At 40.9% G+C, this 14,907-nt stretch overlaps 1 protein-coding gene across 9 annotated transcripts in view; it reads left to right on the plus strand.

Moving 5' to 3' along the window:
• Positions 1-14,907, plus strand: part of PCLO (piccolo presynaptic cytomatrix protein) — a 599,138-nt gene that overhangs the window by 352,634 nt on the left and 231,597 nt on the right. For 8 of the 9 annotated variants that reach the window (XM_073551315.1, XM_073551309.1, XM_073551313.1 and 5 more), the window contains exon 4: positions 9,975-10,544. The exons of the other annotated variant lie outside the window; for it this stretch is intronic. In XM_073551315.1, coding sequence (XP_073407416.1) covers positions 9,975-10,544 — 570 coding nt within the window. The remainder of the gene's footprint in view (positions 1-9,974; positions 10,545-14,907) is intronic. 9 annotated transcript variants of the gene reach the window in all.

Here is a 14,907-nt window from a genome sequence, read left to right on the forward strand (position 1 = left end):
AGAAGTTTTGGACGATATAAGAAATGGCCAGGGCTTATCTACAGCATTTTATATTGCTGTAGATAAGCTCCTGATCTGACCTGAAAGATAAGAAAAATAAGTTTTATTATACTCACCTGGAGGGCAGTCCGGTCCGATGGGTGTAGCAGGTCTCCCATCTTCTCATGACCGCCACCCTCCTGCTTTCTTCATGGCTCCCCGGCATCTCACTCCTGCGCAGGCGTATTTATCTGCCCTGTTGCAGGCAGACCAAAGTACTGCAGTGCGCAAGTGCCGGGAAAGGTCAGAGAGGCCCAGCGCCTGCGCACTGCAGTACTTTGCCCTGCCCTCAACAGGGCAGATAAGAACACCTGCGCAGGAGCGTGATGCCAGTGAGCCTGTGAGACAAGCAGGAAGGCTGCATCGCAAGAAGATGGGAGGCGCCGAACCTGGACCTGTGACACCCACCGGACTGGACCGCCCCCCGGCTGAGTATAATAAAAGTTATTTTTCTTCTCTTGCAGGTCAGATTGGGGGCTTATCTACAGCATTATAGAATGCTGTAGTTCAGACCTGAATGGCTGCGGCCGCATCCTATATCGAACAAACCTGGTGACATGTTCCCTTTTAATATAAAGTTATCAAAAAAATTTCTTTAAACCAGATTGATGATGTATTAATATAAGCTTTAACATGAACCAAATAATTATGTGTGTGCTAGAGGAAAGTAAGGAAGAAAGGTGTGCAGAAAGACAAAGAATTGGGAGGAAAATGAGGTGGGGGTGGAGTAAAAATACAAACAAAACCACAACTTATTAAAACCAGTACTTCAGAGGAGAGACCTCTTCTATCACAGTATCGTATTTTAAGTATTATTTTTTGACAACTAGATGCCAAGTCATTCCTCTCACTGAATAATATCCAACTTGTCCATTGGTAATGAAAAGCTTTGGGTGTTTGTTTTCATGTTCAATCACGTTTTTCGTTATATTGGTAATCTCTTCCACCCATTCGCCCAAAGTAGGAGTTTTTGTGGATTTCCAGTGGTAGGAATAATTGACTTAACATCTGTTAGAACATGCCTAAAGATTTCTTTCTTTGCCTTTGAGATTGAATCCGGAGTAATGGAAAGTAGGCCTATTTGGATGTGACTGCTACCAGTGAGGTTATTGTACAGGGAGCAAATTAAATTCCATAACCCATAAACCAATGCGCACTCCCATCATATGTGTAGACGATCCAATGTAGGATAAAGGGACAATTGTACCATCTAGATAGAATTTTATAGTTTTTCTCCTGAGCACGGCAAGTAATAAGTAATTTGTGGGAGTATATAAATGCTTTTTGTCACTCCTCCTCTAAAACTTGACTGCCTAATTCCCTCTTCCAAGCCCCAGTAAAGGGTAGAAGGTCATTGCAGGTGTCCTTTGTGTTGCTTTGTATATACATGATAGAAGTTTATTACATGGACCTACTTGAATGATTAAGGCTTCAAACAGCATGATTTCATCCTTAAGGGTACCGTTACACTTAGCGATGCACCAGCGATCCCAACAATGATATGGATTGCTGGTGCATCGCTAAGTCATCGTTAGTGAGCTGCCACACAGGCAGATCTCACCAGCGACATAGCAGGGGTCGGGGGTCGCTACTTACCTGTCAGACGCGGCGATCCTGACATCCTCCCGCCCGCATCCACGCGTCGCTCGTTGGCGCCACAGGAAGCCCAGCAGGAAGCGCCCGTTGAGAAATGGTCCAGGACATTCTCGCACGATCAGCAATGAGCAGCGGGGGAGCCGGTCGGAGGTAAGTATCAGACATAGCGATATCGCTAGCAATATCGCTGCTACGTCACAAAATCGGTGACGTTACAGCGATATTGCTAGAGATATCGCTATGTGTAACGGGGGCTTTATTCAAGTCTGACCTTAGCTGGAAATATGCCAGCCAAGATAGATGTCTATCTCAACAAGCATCACCAAGTTTTGTACAGTAAGGAAGAGACCGATCCAATGAGAAGGTGTCTCAATCTAACCCCAGCAGATCTGTCGCAGATAAGAAATGATTCCTCTCTTGAAGCAGGGGGTAAATTTTGGTTGTCAAAACAATGGCATTAATGGACCCAACCTACGTGATATAGATTATGAGATTAAGACTTGTTCCCATGTTTGCAAAAAGTGTTGAGTGAGCATTGGTAATTGTTTAGTTTGTTCATGTATTTTGTCAATCTAAGGTAGAGTTGTGAGTGTCCATGGAGAGAAGTCCCATCCATTTTCAGCCATTGCTTATGCTCCACAGACCTGAACCAGTTCACTGCTCTCAAAAGAATCACAGACTGATGGTAATTTTTTTTAGATTGGCAGACTATTATCCCCTATATTCTTGGGATGACTTAATATTTTAAAACATAAACCTCAGCATTCCCCATACAAACTTGCTAACAGCCTTCTTGAGACAGGAAAAAAAGGTATGAAGAATGCAGACAGGAACCATCTTGAAAATAGATAAAGAAGTTTTGGCAAAATGTCTATTTTGATCACATTAATATGACCAAACCAAGACAAGTGTTTCAGGATGCTGCTAATAAAGGAAGTTTCTGTTTGGTCCTTAATGGTAGCATTCTGGCTGGGGAAACTGTGAAGAATTTCCATACTTACTCCTATTTTCATATACTGTATTAGCATGGTAGCTTGTGTGATTATGGCATATACAGTTAGGTCCATATATATTTGGACAGAGACAACATTTGTCTAATTTTGGTTCTAGACATTACCACAATGATTTTTAAACAAAACAATTCAGATGCAGTTGAAGTTCAGACTTTCAGCTTTCATTTGAGGGTTTCCACATTAAAATTGGATGAAGGGTTTAGGAGTTTCAGCTCCTTAACATGTGCCATGCTGTTTTTAAAGGGACCAAAAGTAATTGGACAGATTAAATAATTGTAAATAAAATGTTCATTTCTAGTACTTGGTTGAAAACCCTTTGCTGGCAATGACTGCCTGAAGTCTTGAACTCATGGACATCACCAGACACTGTGTTTCCTCCTTTTTGATGCTCTAACAGGCCTTCACTGCGGTGGTTTTCATTTGCTGTTTGTTTGTGGGCCTTTCTGTCTGAAGTTTAGTCTTTAACAGGTTTCTTTCTCAGGATGTACCAAACTGTAGATTTTGCCACTCCTAATGTTGTAGCAATTTCTCGGATGGGTTTTTTCTGTTTTTGCAGCTTAAGGATGGCTTGTTTCACCTGCATGGAGAGCTCCTTTGACCGCAAGTTTCCTTCACAGCAAAACCTTCCAAATGCAAGCACCACACCTCAAATCAACTCCAAGCCTTTTATCTGCTTAATTGAGAATGACATAACGAAGGGATTGCCCACACCTGTCCATGAAATAGCCTTGGAGTCAATTGTCCAATTACTTGTGGTTCCTTTCAAAACAGGGTGGCACAGGTTAAGGAGCTGAAACTCCTAAACCCTTCATCCAATTTTAATGTGGATACCCTCAAATGAAAGCTGAAAGTCTGAACTTCAACTGCATTTGAATTGTTTTGTTTAACCCCTTAACCCCCAAGGGTGGTTTGCATGTTCATGACCAGGCCAATTTTTACAATTCTGACCACTGTCCCTTTATGAGGTAATAACTCTGAAACGCTTGCATGGATGCTGGTGATTCTGACACTGTTTTCTCGTGACATATTGTACTTCATGTTAGTGGTAAAATTTCATTCAAATAATGTGCTTATTTGTGAATAAAATGGAAATTTGGTGAAAATTTTGAAAATTTCACAATTTTCCAACTTTGAATTTTTATGCCCTTAAATCACAAAGCTATGGCACACAAAAAAATTAATAAATAACATTTCCCACATGTTTACTTTACATCAGGATAATTGTGGAACTAAAATTTTTTTTGTTAGGAATTTAAAAGGGTTCAAATTTGACCAGCGATTTCTCATTTTTGCAACACCATTTTATTTTTAGGGACCACATCACAGTTGAAGTCACTTTGAGGGGTCTATGTGATAGAAAATACCCAAAAGTGACACCATTCTAAAAACTGCACCACTCAAGGTGCTCAAAACCACATTCAAGAAGCTTATTAACCCTTCAGGTGCTTCACAGGAATTTTTTGAATGTTTAAAATGAACATTTAACTTTTTTTCACAAAAAAATTATTTCAGGTCCAATTTTTTTATTTTACCAAGAGTAACAAGAGAAATTGGAGTGCTAAAGTTATTGTGCAATTTCTCCTGAGTACGCTGATACCTGATATGTGGGGGAAACCACTGTTTCGGTGCATGGCAGATCTCAGAAGGGAAGGAGCGCCGTTTGAGTTTTTCAATGCAAAATTGGCTGGAATTCAGATCGGACGCCATGTCACGTTTGGCGAGCCCCTGATGTACCTAAACAGTGGAAACCCCGCACAAGTAACCCCATTTTGGAAACTAGACCCCCCAAGGAACTTATCTAGATATGTGGTGAGAACTTTGAACCCACAAGGGCTTCACAGAAGTTTATAACGTACAGCCATACAATTAAAAAATCATACTTTCTCCACAAAAATGATCTTTTCACCCCCAATTTTTATTTTCCCAAGGGTAACAGAACCCTAAAAGTTATTATGCAATTTGTCCTGAGTATGCTGATACCCCATATGTGGGTGTAAATGACTATTTGGGAGCATGGCAGAGCTCGGAAGGGAAGCAGCGCCATTTGACTTTTTTGGCTGGAATTGAGATCGGACACCATGATGCGTTTGGAAAGCCCCTGAAGTGCCAAAACAGTGGAAACCCCCCCACAAATGACACCATATTGGAAATTATACCCCCCAAGGAACTTATCTAGTTGTGTGGTGAGAACATTAAAGCCCCAAGGGCTTCACAGAAGTTTATAACGTACAGCCGTACAATTAAAAAATCATACTTTTTCCACAAAAATGATCTTTTCACCCTATATTTTTATTTTTCCAAAGATAACAGGACCCCAAAAGTTATTGTGCAATTTGTCATGAGTATGCTGATACCCCATATATAGGGGTAAACCACTATTTGGGTGCATGGCAGACCTCGGAAGGGAAGCAGTGCCATTTGACTTTTTTGGCTGGAATTGGGATTGGACGCCATGCTGCGTTTAGAAAGCCCCTGATGTGCCTAAACAGTGGAAACCCCCCACAAATGACACCATTTTGGAAACTAGACCCCCCAAGGAACTTATCTAGATGTGTGGTGAGCACTTTGAACCCCCAAGGGCTTCACAGAAGTTTATAATGCCCGGACATGAAAATAAAAAAATCATATTTTTTTCCACAAACTTGATCAATTAGTCCCCAATTTTTTTATTTTCCCAATGGTAGCAGGAGTAATTGGATCCCAAAATTTGATGTCCAATTTGTCCTGAGTACACTGATACCCCATATGTGGGAGAAAACTACTGTATGGGCACACGTCAGGGCTTGGAAGGGAAGTAGAGGCGTTTTGGAAAGCAGATTTTGATGGAATGGTCTGCGGGTGTCATATTGCCTTTGGAGAGCCCCTGATTTACCTAAACAGTGTAAACCCCCACAAGTAACCCCTTTTTGGAAACTAGACCCCCTAAGGAACTTATCTAGATGTGTGGTGAGCACTTTGAACCCCCCAGTGCTTCACAGAAGTTTATAATGCCCACAAACATGATCTTTTAGTCTGCAATTTTTTTATTTTCCCAAGGGTAACAGGAGAAATTGGACCCCAAAAGTTGTTGTCCAATTTGTCCTGAGTACGCTGATACCCCATATGTGGCAGAAAACTACTGTATGGCACGCGTCGGGGCTCGGAAGGGAAGTAGTGATGTTTTGGAATACAGACTTTGATGGAATGGTCTGCGGGTGTCATGTCACGATTGGAGAGCCTCTGATGTGCCTAAACTGTTTTCAACTCCCCACAAGTGACCCCATTTTGGAAGCTAGACCCCCCACGGAACTTATCTAGATGTGTGGTGAGCACTTTGAATCCCCAAGTGCTTCACAGAAGTTTATAACGCCCAGGCGTGAAAATAAAAAAATCATATTTTTTTCCACAAAAATTATATTTTTGTCCCTAATTTTTTATTTTCATAAGGCTAACAGGAGACATTGGACCCCAAAAGTTGTTTTGCAATTTGTCCTGAGTAGGCTGATACCCCATATGTGGGGGTAAAACACTGTTTGGGCGCATGGCAGAGCTTGGAAGTGAAGGAGCACCATTTGACTTTTTCAACTCAGAATTGGCTCGAATTGAGATCAGATGCCATGTTGCATTTGGAGAGCACCTGATGTGCCCAAACAGTGGAAACCCCCAATTCTAACTCCAACCCTAACCCCAACACACCCCTAACCCTAATCTCAGCCCTAACCCTAGCCCTAACCCTAATGGGAAAATGGAAATAAATAAATTTTTTTAATGTTATTATTTTTCCCTAACTAAGTGGGTGATAAAGGGGGGTTTGATTTACTATATATGGCGGGTTTTTATGTTTGGCAGCTGTCATACGCTAAAAGACGCTTTTTATTGTAAAAATAGTTTTTGCATCACCACATTTTGAGAGCTATAATTTTTCCGTATTTTGATCCACCGAGTCATTTGAGGTCTTATTTTTTGCGGGACGAGTTGACGTTTTTATTGGTACCATTTTCGGGCACGTGACATTTTTTAATCGCTTTTATTCCGATTTTTTTGGACACAGAATGAACAAAAACCAGCATTTCAAGAATTTCTTTTGGGGGGTGCGTTTACACCGTTCCGTGTATTGTAAAATTGATAAGGCGGTTTTATTCCGCGGGTCAGTACGGTTATAGCGATACCTCATTTATGTCTTTTTTTATGTTTTGGCCCTTTTATGCAATGAAAACAATTTTATATAAAAAATAATTATTTTGCATCGCTTTATTCTGCGAGCTATAACTTTTTTATTTTTTTCGCTGATGACGCTGTATGGTGGCTCATTTTTTGCGGGACAAGATGACATTTTCATCGGTACCATGGTTATTTATATCCGTCTTTTTGATCGCGCGTTATTGCACTTTTTGTTCGGCGGTATAATGATAAAGCTTTATTTTTTGCTACGTTTTTTATTTTTATTTTTCAGGGGTTCAATAAAGGGGTTAACTAATGGGACAGTTTTATAGGGTGGCTCGTTACGGATGCGGCGATACTATATATGTTTACTTTTATTGTTTTGCTTTTTTTATTTCCAAAAAATGAATTTATTAGGGAATATTTTTTAATTTCAATTTATTTAGCGATTTTTTATAAATTATTTTTACACTTTTTTTTAACTTTATTACAATGTCCCAGTGGGGACATAACTGTCATGTGACAGAATGCTGATCTGTCACATCACAAATCACTGTGACAGATCAGCGATCTGTCACAGGCACTGCAGAAGGCTTCCTTGTGCCTGCACTTTGCAGGCACAGAGGAAGCCAGCTCCCTGCAGGCCCCCGAAGGTCCCCGCCACCATTTTGGATCCGGGGACCTGCAGGGAAGGAGACCCCCACAGCAGCGCTGCACATTGAGCTGCTGAGGGGGTCGCAGGGAAGCACGGAGGGCGCCCCTCACTCCCGATGCTTCCCTAAACCCCCGCTACACTGCGATTGTGTTTGATTGCAGTGTGCCAGGGGTTAACGTGTCGGGGGCGGTCCGTGACCGACCCTGACACATAGTGCCGGCTGTCAGCTGTGATAATCAGCTGACACCCGGCCGCGATCAGCAGCACTCTCTAAGTGAGCAACGCTGATCGCTATGACGTACTATCCCGTCCATGGGCATAGGGGCCCGGGTCCCATGGACGGCATAGTATGTCAGATGGCAGAGAGGGGTTAAAATTCATTGTGGTAATGTCTAGAACCAAAATTAGAAAAATGTCTCTGTCCAAATATATATGGACCTAACTGTATGGTCTACCTTTATGTACTTCCACTGTAGAGATATCAGGGTAAGTACATTTGAATAAGATTCCCACTATCTTTCCACACTTTACACTACATCACTTCATGAATGATGGTTTGAAAGCTAGAGCTACATAATTTCAAATGACCCTGGACCCATATGTCACATCTCATGCTGTTGTGCCACCTGACACATAGTAATGTACAGTCATGGCCAAAAGTATTGACACCCCTGCAATTCTGTCAGATAATATTCAGTTTCTTCCTGAAAATGATTGCAAACACAAATTCTTTGGTATTATTATCTTCATTTAATTTGTCTTAAATGAAAAAACACAAAAGAGAATGAAGCAAAAAGCAAAACATTGATCATTTCACACAAAACTCCAAAAATGGGCCAGACAAAAGTATTGGCACCCTCAGCCTAATACTTGGTTGCACAACCTTTAGCCAAAATAACTGCGTCCAACCGCTTCCGGTAACCATCAATGAGTTTCTTACAATGCTCTGCTGGAATTTTAGACCATTCTTCTTTGGCAAACTACTCCAGGTCCCTGATATTTGAAGTGTGCCTTCTCCAAACTGCCATTTTTAGATCTCTCCACAGGTGTTCTATGGGATTCAGGTCTGGACTCATTGCTGGCCACCTTAGAAGTCTCCAGTGCTTTCTCTCAAACCATTTTCTAGTGCTTTTTGAAGTGTGTTTTGGGTTATTGTCCTGCTGGAACACCCATGACCTCTGAGGTAGACCCAGCTTTCTCACACTGAGCCCTAAATTATGCTGCAAAATTTGTTGGTAGTCTCCTGTCTTCATAATGCCATGCACACGGTCAAGCAGTCCAGTGCCAGAGGCAGCAAAGCAACCCCAAAACATCAGGGAACCTCCGCCATGTTTGACTGTAGGGACCATGTACTTTTCTTTGAATGCCTCTTTTTTCTCCTGTAAACTCTATGTTGATGCTTTTGCCCTAAAAGCTCTACTTTTGTCTCATCTGACCAGAGAACATTCTTCCAAAATGTTTTAGGCTTTTTCAGGTAAGTTTTGGCAAACTCCAGCCTGGCTTTTTTATGTCTCGGGGTAAGAAGTGGGGTCTTCCTGGGTCTCCTACCATACAGTCCCTTTTAATTCAGATGCCGACGGATAGTACGGGTTGACACTGTTGTACCCTCGGACTGCAGGGCAGCTTGAACTTGTTTGGATGTTAGTGGAGGTTCTTTATCCAACATCTGCACAATCTTGCGTTGAAATCTCTTGTCAATTTTTCTTTTCCGGCCACATCTAGGGAGGTTAGCCACAGTGCCATGGGCTTTAAACTTCTTGATGACACTGTGCACGGTAGACACAGGAACATTCAGGTCTTTGGAGATGGACTTGTAGCCTTGAGATTGCTCATGCTTCCTCACAATTTGGTTTCTCAAATCCTCAGACAGTTCTTTGGTCTTCTTTCTTTTCTCCATGCTCAATGTGGTACACACAAGGACACAGGACAGAGGTTGAATCAACTTTAATCTATGTCAACTGGCTGCAAGTGTGATTTAGTTATTGCCAACACCTGTTAGGTGCCACAGGTAAGTTATAGGTGCTGTTAATTACACAAATTAGAGAAGCATCACATGATTTTTCGAACAGTGCCAATACTTTTGTCCACCCTCTTTTTTATGTTCGGTGTGGAATAATATCCAATTTGGCTTTAGGACAATTCTTTTTGTGTTTTTTCATTTAAGACAAATTAAATGAAGATAATAATAGCAAAGAATTTGTGTTTGCAATCATTTTCAGGAAGAAACTGAGTATTATCTGACAGAATTGCAGGGGTGTCAATACTTTTGGCCATGACTGTAATCACTGTAACGGTAGAAACTAAAGTAGTATGGCAAAGTGATAGGCAAATATGTTCTAGTATATGAGTTCAGGAGACTAGGCATGAAGGAAAAAGCATTTTCTGGAAGACACTGGGGAAGACTTATCAATAGCATTGTGTAGCAAACTATAATAGAATTAAAATCATAATATAATGCACAAAAACATAATATTATTGCCTAAATATTAATATTGATAATTCCATCATAAATATTTTTTTTTTATCTACAGGCTGCAGTATGGCTATGCTTAAATTGCCAAACACAAAGAGCCTTCTTGGGAAGTCTTGGGGATTTAGACAAGATGCCACAACCATTAGGACTATCTCCTAAGTCTTCACCAAAACATCATATTCTTGCAGACCAACCACAAAAACCATCAACTGACTCAATACCTAGTGTAAAATTAAATGAAAAACCAATGGATCAAGTATTAAAAAAAGAAATGGCTAAACATCCAGAAGGAAAACTTGGACAGGTTGAAAATGTTGTTGATGAAGAAAAGAAAGATATCAAGCCAATAGACATTAAGCCACTAGTGATGAAAGAAGATACAGTGTTAGTGACCCCTGTAATAGCACAGGTACTGCCCATTAAAGAACATAAGCAAGATGCTGTACAGGACACTGCACTAGTAACTGCAGAATATTTACAGTCTGAAGGAAAAATGATGCCAAAGCACGATTTGATGATTGACCTTTCAGCTACTGCTTTGAGGGATATTGATGGCGAAACATGTGATGAGAGAATTAAACCTGAAGCAAGCCAACTCATAGATCATGAAACTGGAAAAGAAAAGACTGTAAGTAGTAATTGCTATATAAATCAACTACCATTGTGTTAAAATCAATTGACAGAAATACTGGTCACCTACTATATTGTCGAGTACTTATCACCAATCTGGGGCTGCCCTTTTTATTTAATAAAAGACTTAGCAGACTCAGATAGAAGGTATTTAGAAATATCACCAATTAACAAAACCTCTCTGAAAGATCAGAAAGATCCCTAATGTCCCATTGAAAGCTTTTCGTAAAACATTCCAAACTTTTGGGTGGTGGGATCACAGCATGCAGAACAGGATCTCACAACTTTCCTGGTCTATCCTAAAATGATAGAGAGAGATCTTGTGAGACCTTGATCTTTGCTCTAACCAAGCATAGTTTACTAAGCAGATACCGACTGGTAACATCATTAAGGCCCTGTCACACTAAGCGAGATCGCAAGCGATATCGCTTAAGCGTCACCGATTTTGTGACGCAGCAGTGATATTGCTAGCGATATCGCTACATGTGATACTTACCTCCGACCGGCTCCCCCGCTGTCTATCGCTGATCGCGCAAAATCATCCAGGGCCGTTTCTCGTCAGCCACTTCCTGCTGGGCTTCCTGCTGGCGCCGACGAGCGACGCGTGGACGCAGGCTGGAAGACGTCTTCATCGCTGCGTCTGACAGGTAAGTAACAACCGCCGACCGCTGCTGCGTCGCTGTGACATCTGCCTGTTTGGCAGCTCACTAGCGACCATTTAGCGATGCACCAGCGATCCTGACCGGGTCGTATCATGGTCGGGATCGCTGGTGCATCGCTAAATGTGACGGTACCTTTAGAACAGCTATCAGTAACAAGTTAGTAAAGTACACAGCAGCACTCGGTAAGTGCAGAAAGAGGGATCTCATGAGTTCTCCCTCTTTCACTATGAGAGCAGCCTTGGAGGGTCATTGGATCCCGCTCTGCATGCCGAGTTCCCACAACCTGGAAATTCAGGCCTAACTTTTGCTGAATAGTCAGGCCCTTTTGTGGGACATTAGGGGCCCTTCTCAATACTTTTTTTAATTGGTGATATTTCTGGGGCTGCCCACTCTTTTATTAAATAAAAAGTGTTGCCCCAGATTGATGTTCCGTAATCTTTAAGACTGCTTATCATTTCTGTTCACATCTGAAATAATTTTAATACTTACTGCAAGTAATTTATTGTCTATATACTGCATATACTAGATCCATTAATACCCCTGAAGAAGCTATGTATAGTGGTGAAATATGTTGAGAGGATTTTGTGCCAGTTTGTTGTAATTAATGTGCAGCTTATTATGTGATTTTCTTACACTCTGTCCAGGAAGAGTAATAAGAAATTTTTGGAACTGCTAATAAAAATCAGTGTAATATAGATGAAAAAAAAACTAATATTAATAATAGTAGTCAAAGATAGTATTGCCTAAAAGAATTACCGTACACACCAACTACAAGTGAAAAAAATATAGATATGTCACAGGAAAAAAAAAGCACTAAGAAGCCATATTTATGGAGCTTAATGGATAGTAAAATTTAGCTGAGGGCAGAAATAATGTACTCATGGCTCAATGTTTCAATAATGTGCTAAAATGCAACAAAAAATAATACAGCAAAGTACATTTTATCACGCAAATAATTAACTGTGTGGCCCCAATTCATCAAGACAAGCTATTTTCTTGCCGATCTTGATGATAGGGCAGCGTGGAGTCAGATGCCCATGATTCATGAAGAGGTGCATGCCTCTATATGAATAAGGAGCATCTGACAATTGGCGTGCTCATCTGTGTGCCACGCCAGAAATATTACTCCAGTCCACTGGAGTGAGATTTCTGGCATAGAGAACACCACAGCTCATCATGAATTAGACAATCAGTAGTGTCAGGCCCCCACCATACCCATTCCCACCCCAGCTCAACCTATTTTGGTAGAGTTGGAAGAACTTGAAGTAAAAACATTAAAAGTCAAAACATTTGGGCACAACTCCAGCTGACGACAAAAGATAGAAATGAGAATTTGCACAATATTAATGTTTGCGCGCTCTCATCTCCCTCTCCTGGGGTGTGGATAAGAGGAGCATATACACTGACATTGTGCATGTTCTCATTTAGTTGTTAACTAATACCCCCTAGGGGAATAGGGGCTCTACTTTAGGGATTTAAAAAAACAGACTTTTATTGTTAATAATTTAACAATTATTATACTATTTAGATATAAGTATTAAACCCTAACTAGCTAGAAACTATTTCTTATTGTGTAATGTTCACTTTGGGTGTAAATCTCCCTAGTTGTAACATGGCAAAGCCATTATAAAGTTCACTGTTTGGTGTGACGGCTCATTATAGCCTCAATTCCTGGATGACGTCTATCTTGGTGAAACATGTTTGGAATGCTATGAACTACCTTTTATGAACTACCTTTTAATTGCCTATGCGGCTATATATTTAGGAGAATACAGTGCCTTGCGAAAGTATTTGGCTCCCTGGAACTTTTCAACCTTTTCCCACATATCATGCTTCAAACATGATGATACCAAATGTAAATTTTTGGTGAAGAATCAACAACAAGTGGGACACAATTGTGAAGTTGAACGAAATTTATTGGTTATTTTAAATTTTTGTGGAAATTCAAAAACTGAAAAGTGGAGTGTGCAATATTATTCGGCCCCTTTAACTTAATACTTTGTTGCGCCACCTTTTGCTGCGATTACAGCTGCAAGTTGCTTGGGGTATGTCTCCATAAGTTGTGTACATCGAGAGACTGAAATTCTTGCCCATTCTTCCTTGGCAAACAGCTCGAGCTCAGTGAGGTTGGATGGAGATAGTTTGTGAACAGCAGTTTTCAGCTCTTTCCACAGATTCTCGATTGGATTCAGGTCTGGACTTTGACTTGGTCATCCTAACACCTGGATACGTTTATTTGTGAACCATTCCACTGTAGATTTTGCTTTATGTTTTGGATCATTGTCTTGTTGGAAGACAAATCTCCGTCCCAGTCTCAGATCTTTTGCAGACTCCAATAGGTTTTCTTCAAGAATGGTCCTGTATTTGGCTCCATCCATCTTCCCATCAATTTTAACCATCTTCACTGTTCCTGCTGAAGAAAAGCAGGCCCAAACCATGATGCTGCTACCACCATGTTTGACAGTGGTGTGTTCAGGGTGATGAGCTCTGTTGCTTTTATGTCAAACATATCGTTTGGCATTGTTGCCAAAATGTTCGATTTTGGTTTCATCTGACCAGAGCACCTTCTTCCACATGTTTGGTTTGTCTCCCGGGTGGCTTGTTGCAAACTTTAAACAATACTTTTTATGGATATCTTTGAGACATGGCTTTCTTCTTGCCACTGTTCCATAAAGGCCAGACTTGTACAGTGTACGACTGATTGTTGTCCTATGGACAGACTGTCCCACCTCAGCTGTAAATCTCTGCAGTTCATCCAGAGTGATTATGGGCCTCTTGGCTGCATCACTAATCAGATCAGTCTTCTCCTTGTTTGAGATGAAAGTTTAGAGGGACGGCTGCGTCTTGGTAGATTTGCAGTGGTATGATACTCCTTCCATTTCAATATGATCGCTTGCACAGTGCTCCTTGGGATGTTTAAAGTTTTGGAAATCATTTTGTATCCAAATCTGGCTTTAAACTTCTCCACAGCAGTATCACGGACATGCCTGTTGTGTTCCTTGGTCTTCATGATGCTCTCTGTGTATCAAACAGAATCCTGAGTCTATCATAAAGCAGGTGCATTTATATGAAGACTTGATTACACACAGGTGGATTATATTTATCATCATTAATCATTTAGGACAACATTGGATCATTCAGAGATCCACAATGAACTTCTGGAGTGAGTTTGCTGCACTGAAAGTAAAGGGGCCGAATAATATTGCACGCCCCACTTTTCAGTTCCACAAAAATTTAAAATAACCAATAAATTTCATTCAGCTTCACAATTGTGTCCCACTTGTTGTTGACTCTTCACCAAAAATTTACATTTGGTATCTTTATGTTTGAAGCACGATATATGGGAAAAGGTTGAAAAGTTCTAGGGGGCCGAATACTTTCTCAAGGCACTGTATACTTAGCTCAGTACCTTGTACTACTAGTTCATGGACTGCAGCCATGTTAAAGCTATGGAGATTTATACCTATTGTGAATATTACACAATAAGAAATAGTTTCTAACTAGTAAGGGTTTAGTACTTAGCGGCACTAAAAGAAAACGCACTTGCAAGAAGACTTCACTGCTCTCAAAAAAGCAACTCTCACATTCATGTTGGCCCTCTCCTTTGCTAAACAAGACTACTTCAACACCCTCGTATCCCCTTTATCCCAAAGCCCCAAACAGCTATTCAACACCATTACTTCCTCTCCCACCCACCGC

This window comes from Dendrobates tinctorius, unplaced genomic scaffold (genome assembly GCF_039654945.1).
Source record: "Dendrobates tinctorius isolate UK_male_01 unplaced genomic scaffold, ASM3965494v1 ptg000174l, whole genome shotgun sequence".
NCBI lineage: Eukaryota > Metazoa > Chordata > Amphibia > Anura > Dendrobatidae > Dendrobates > Dendrobates tinctorius.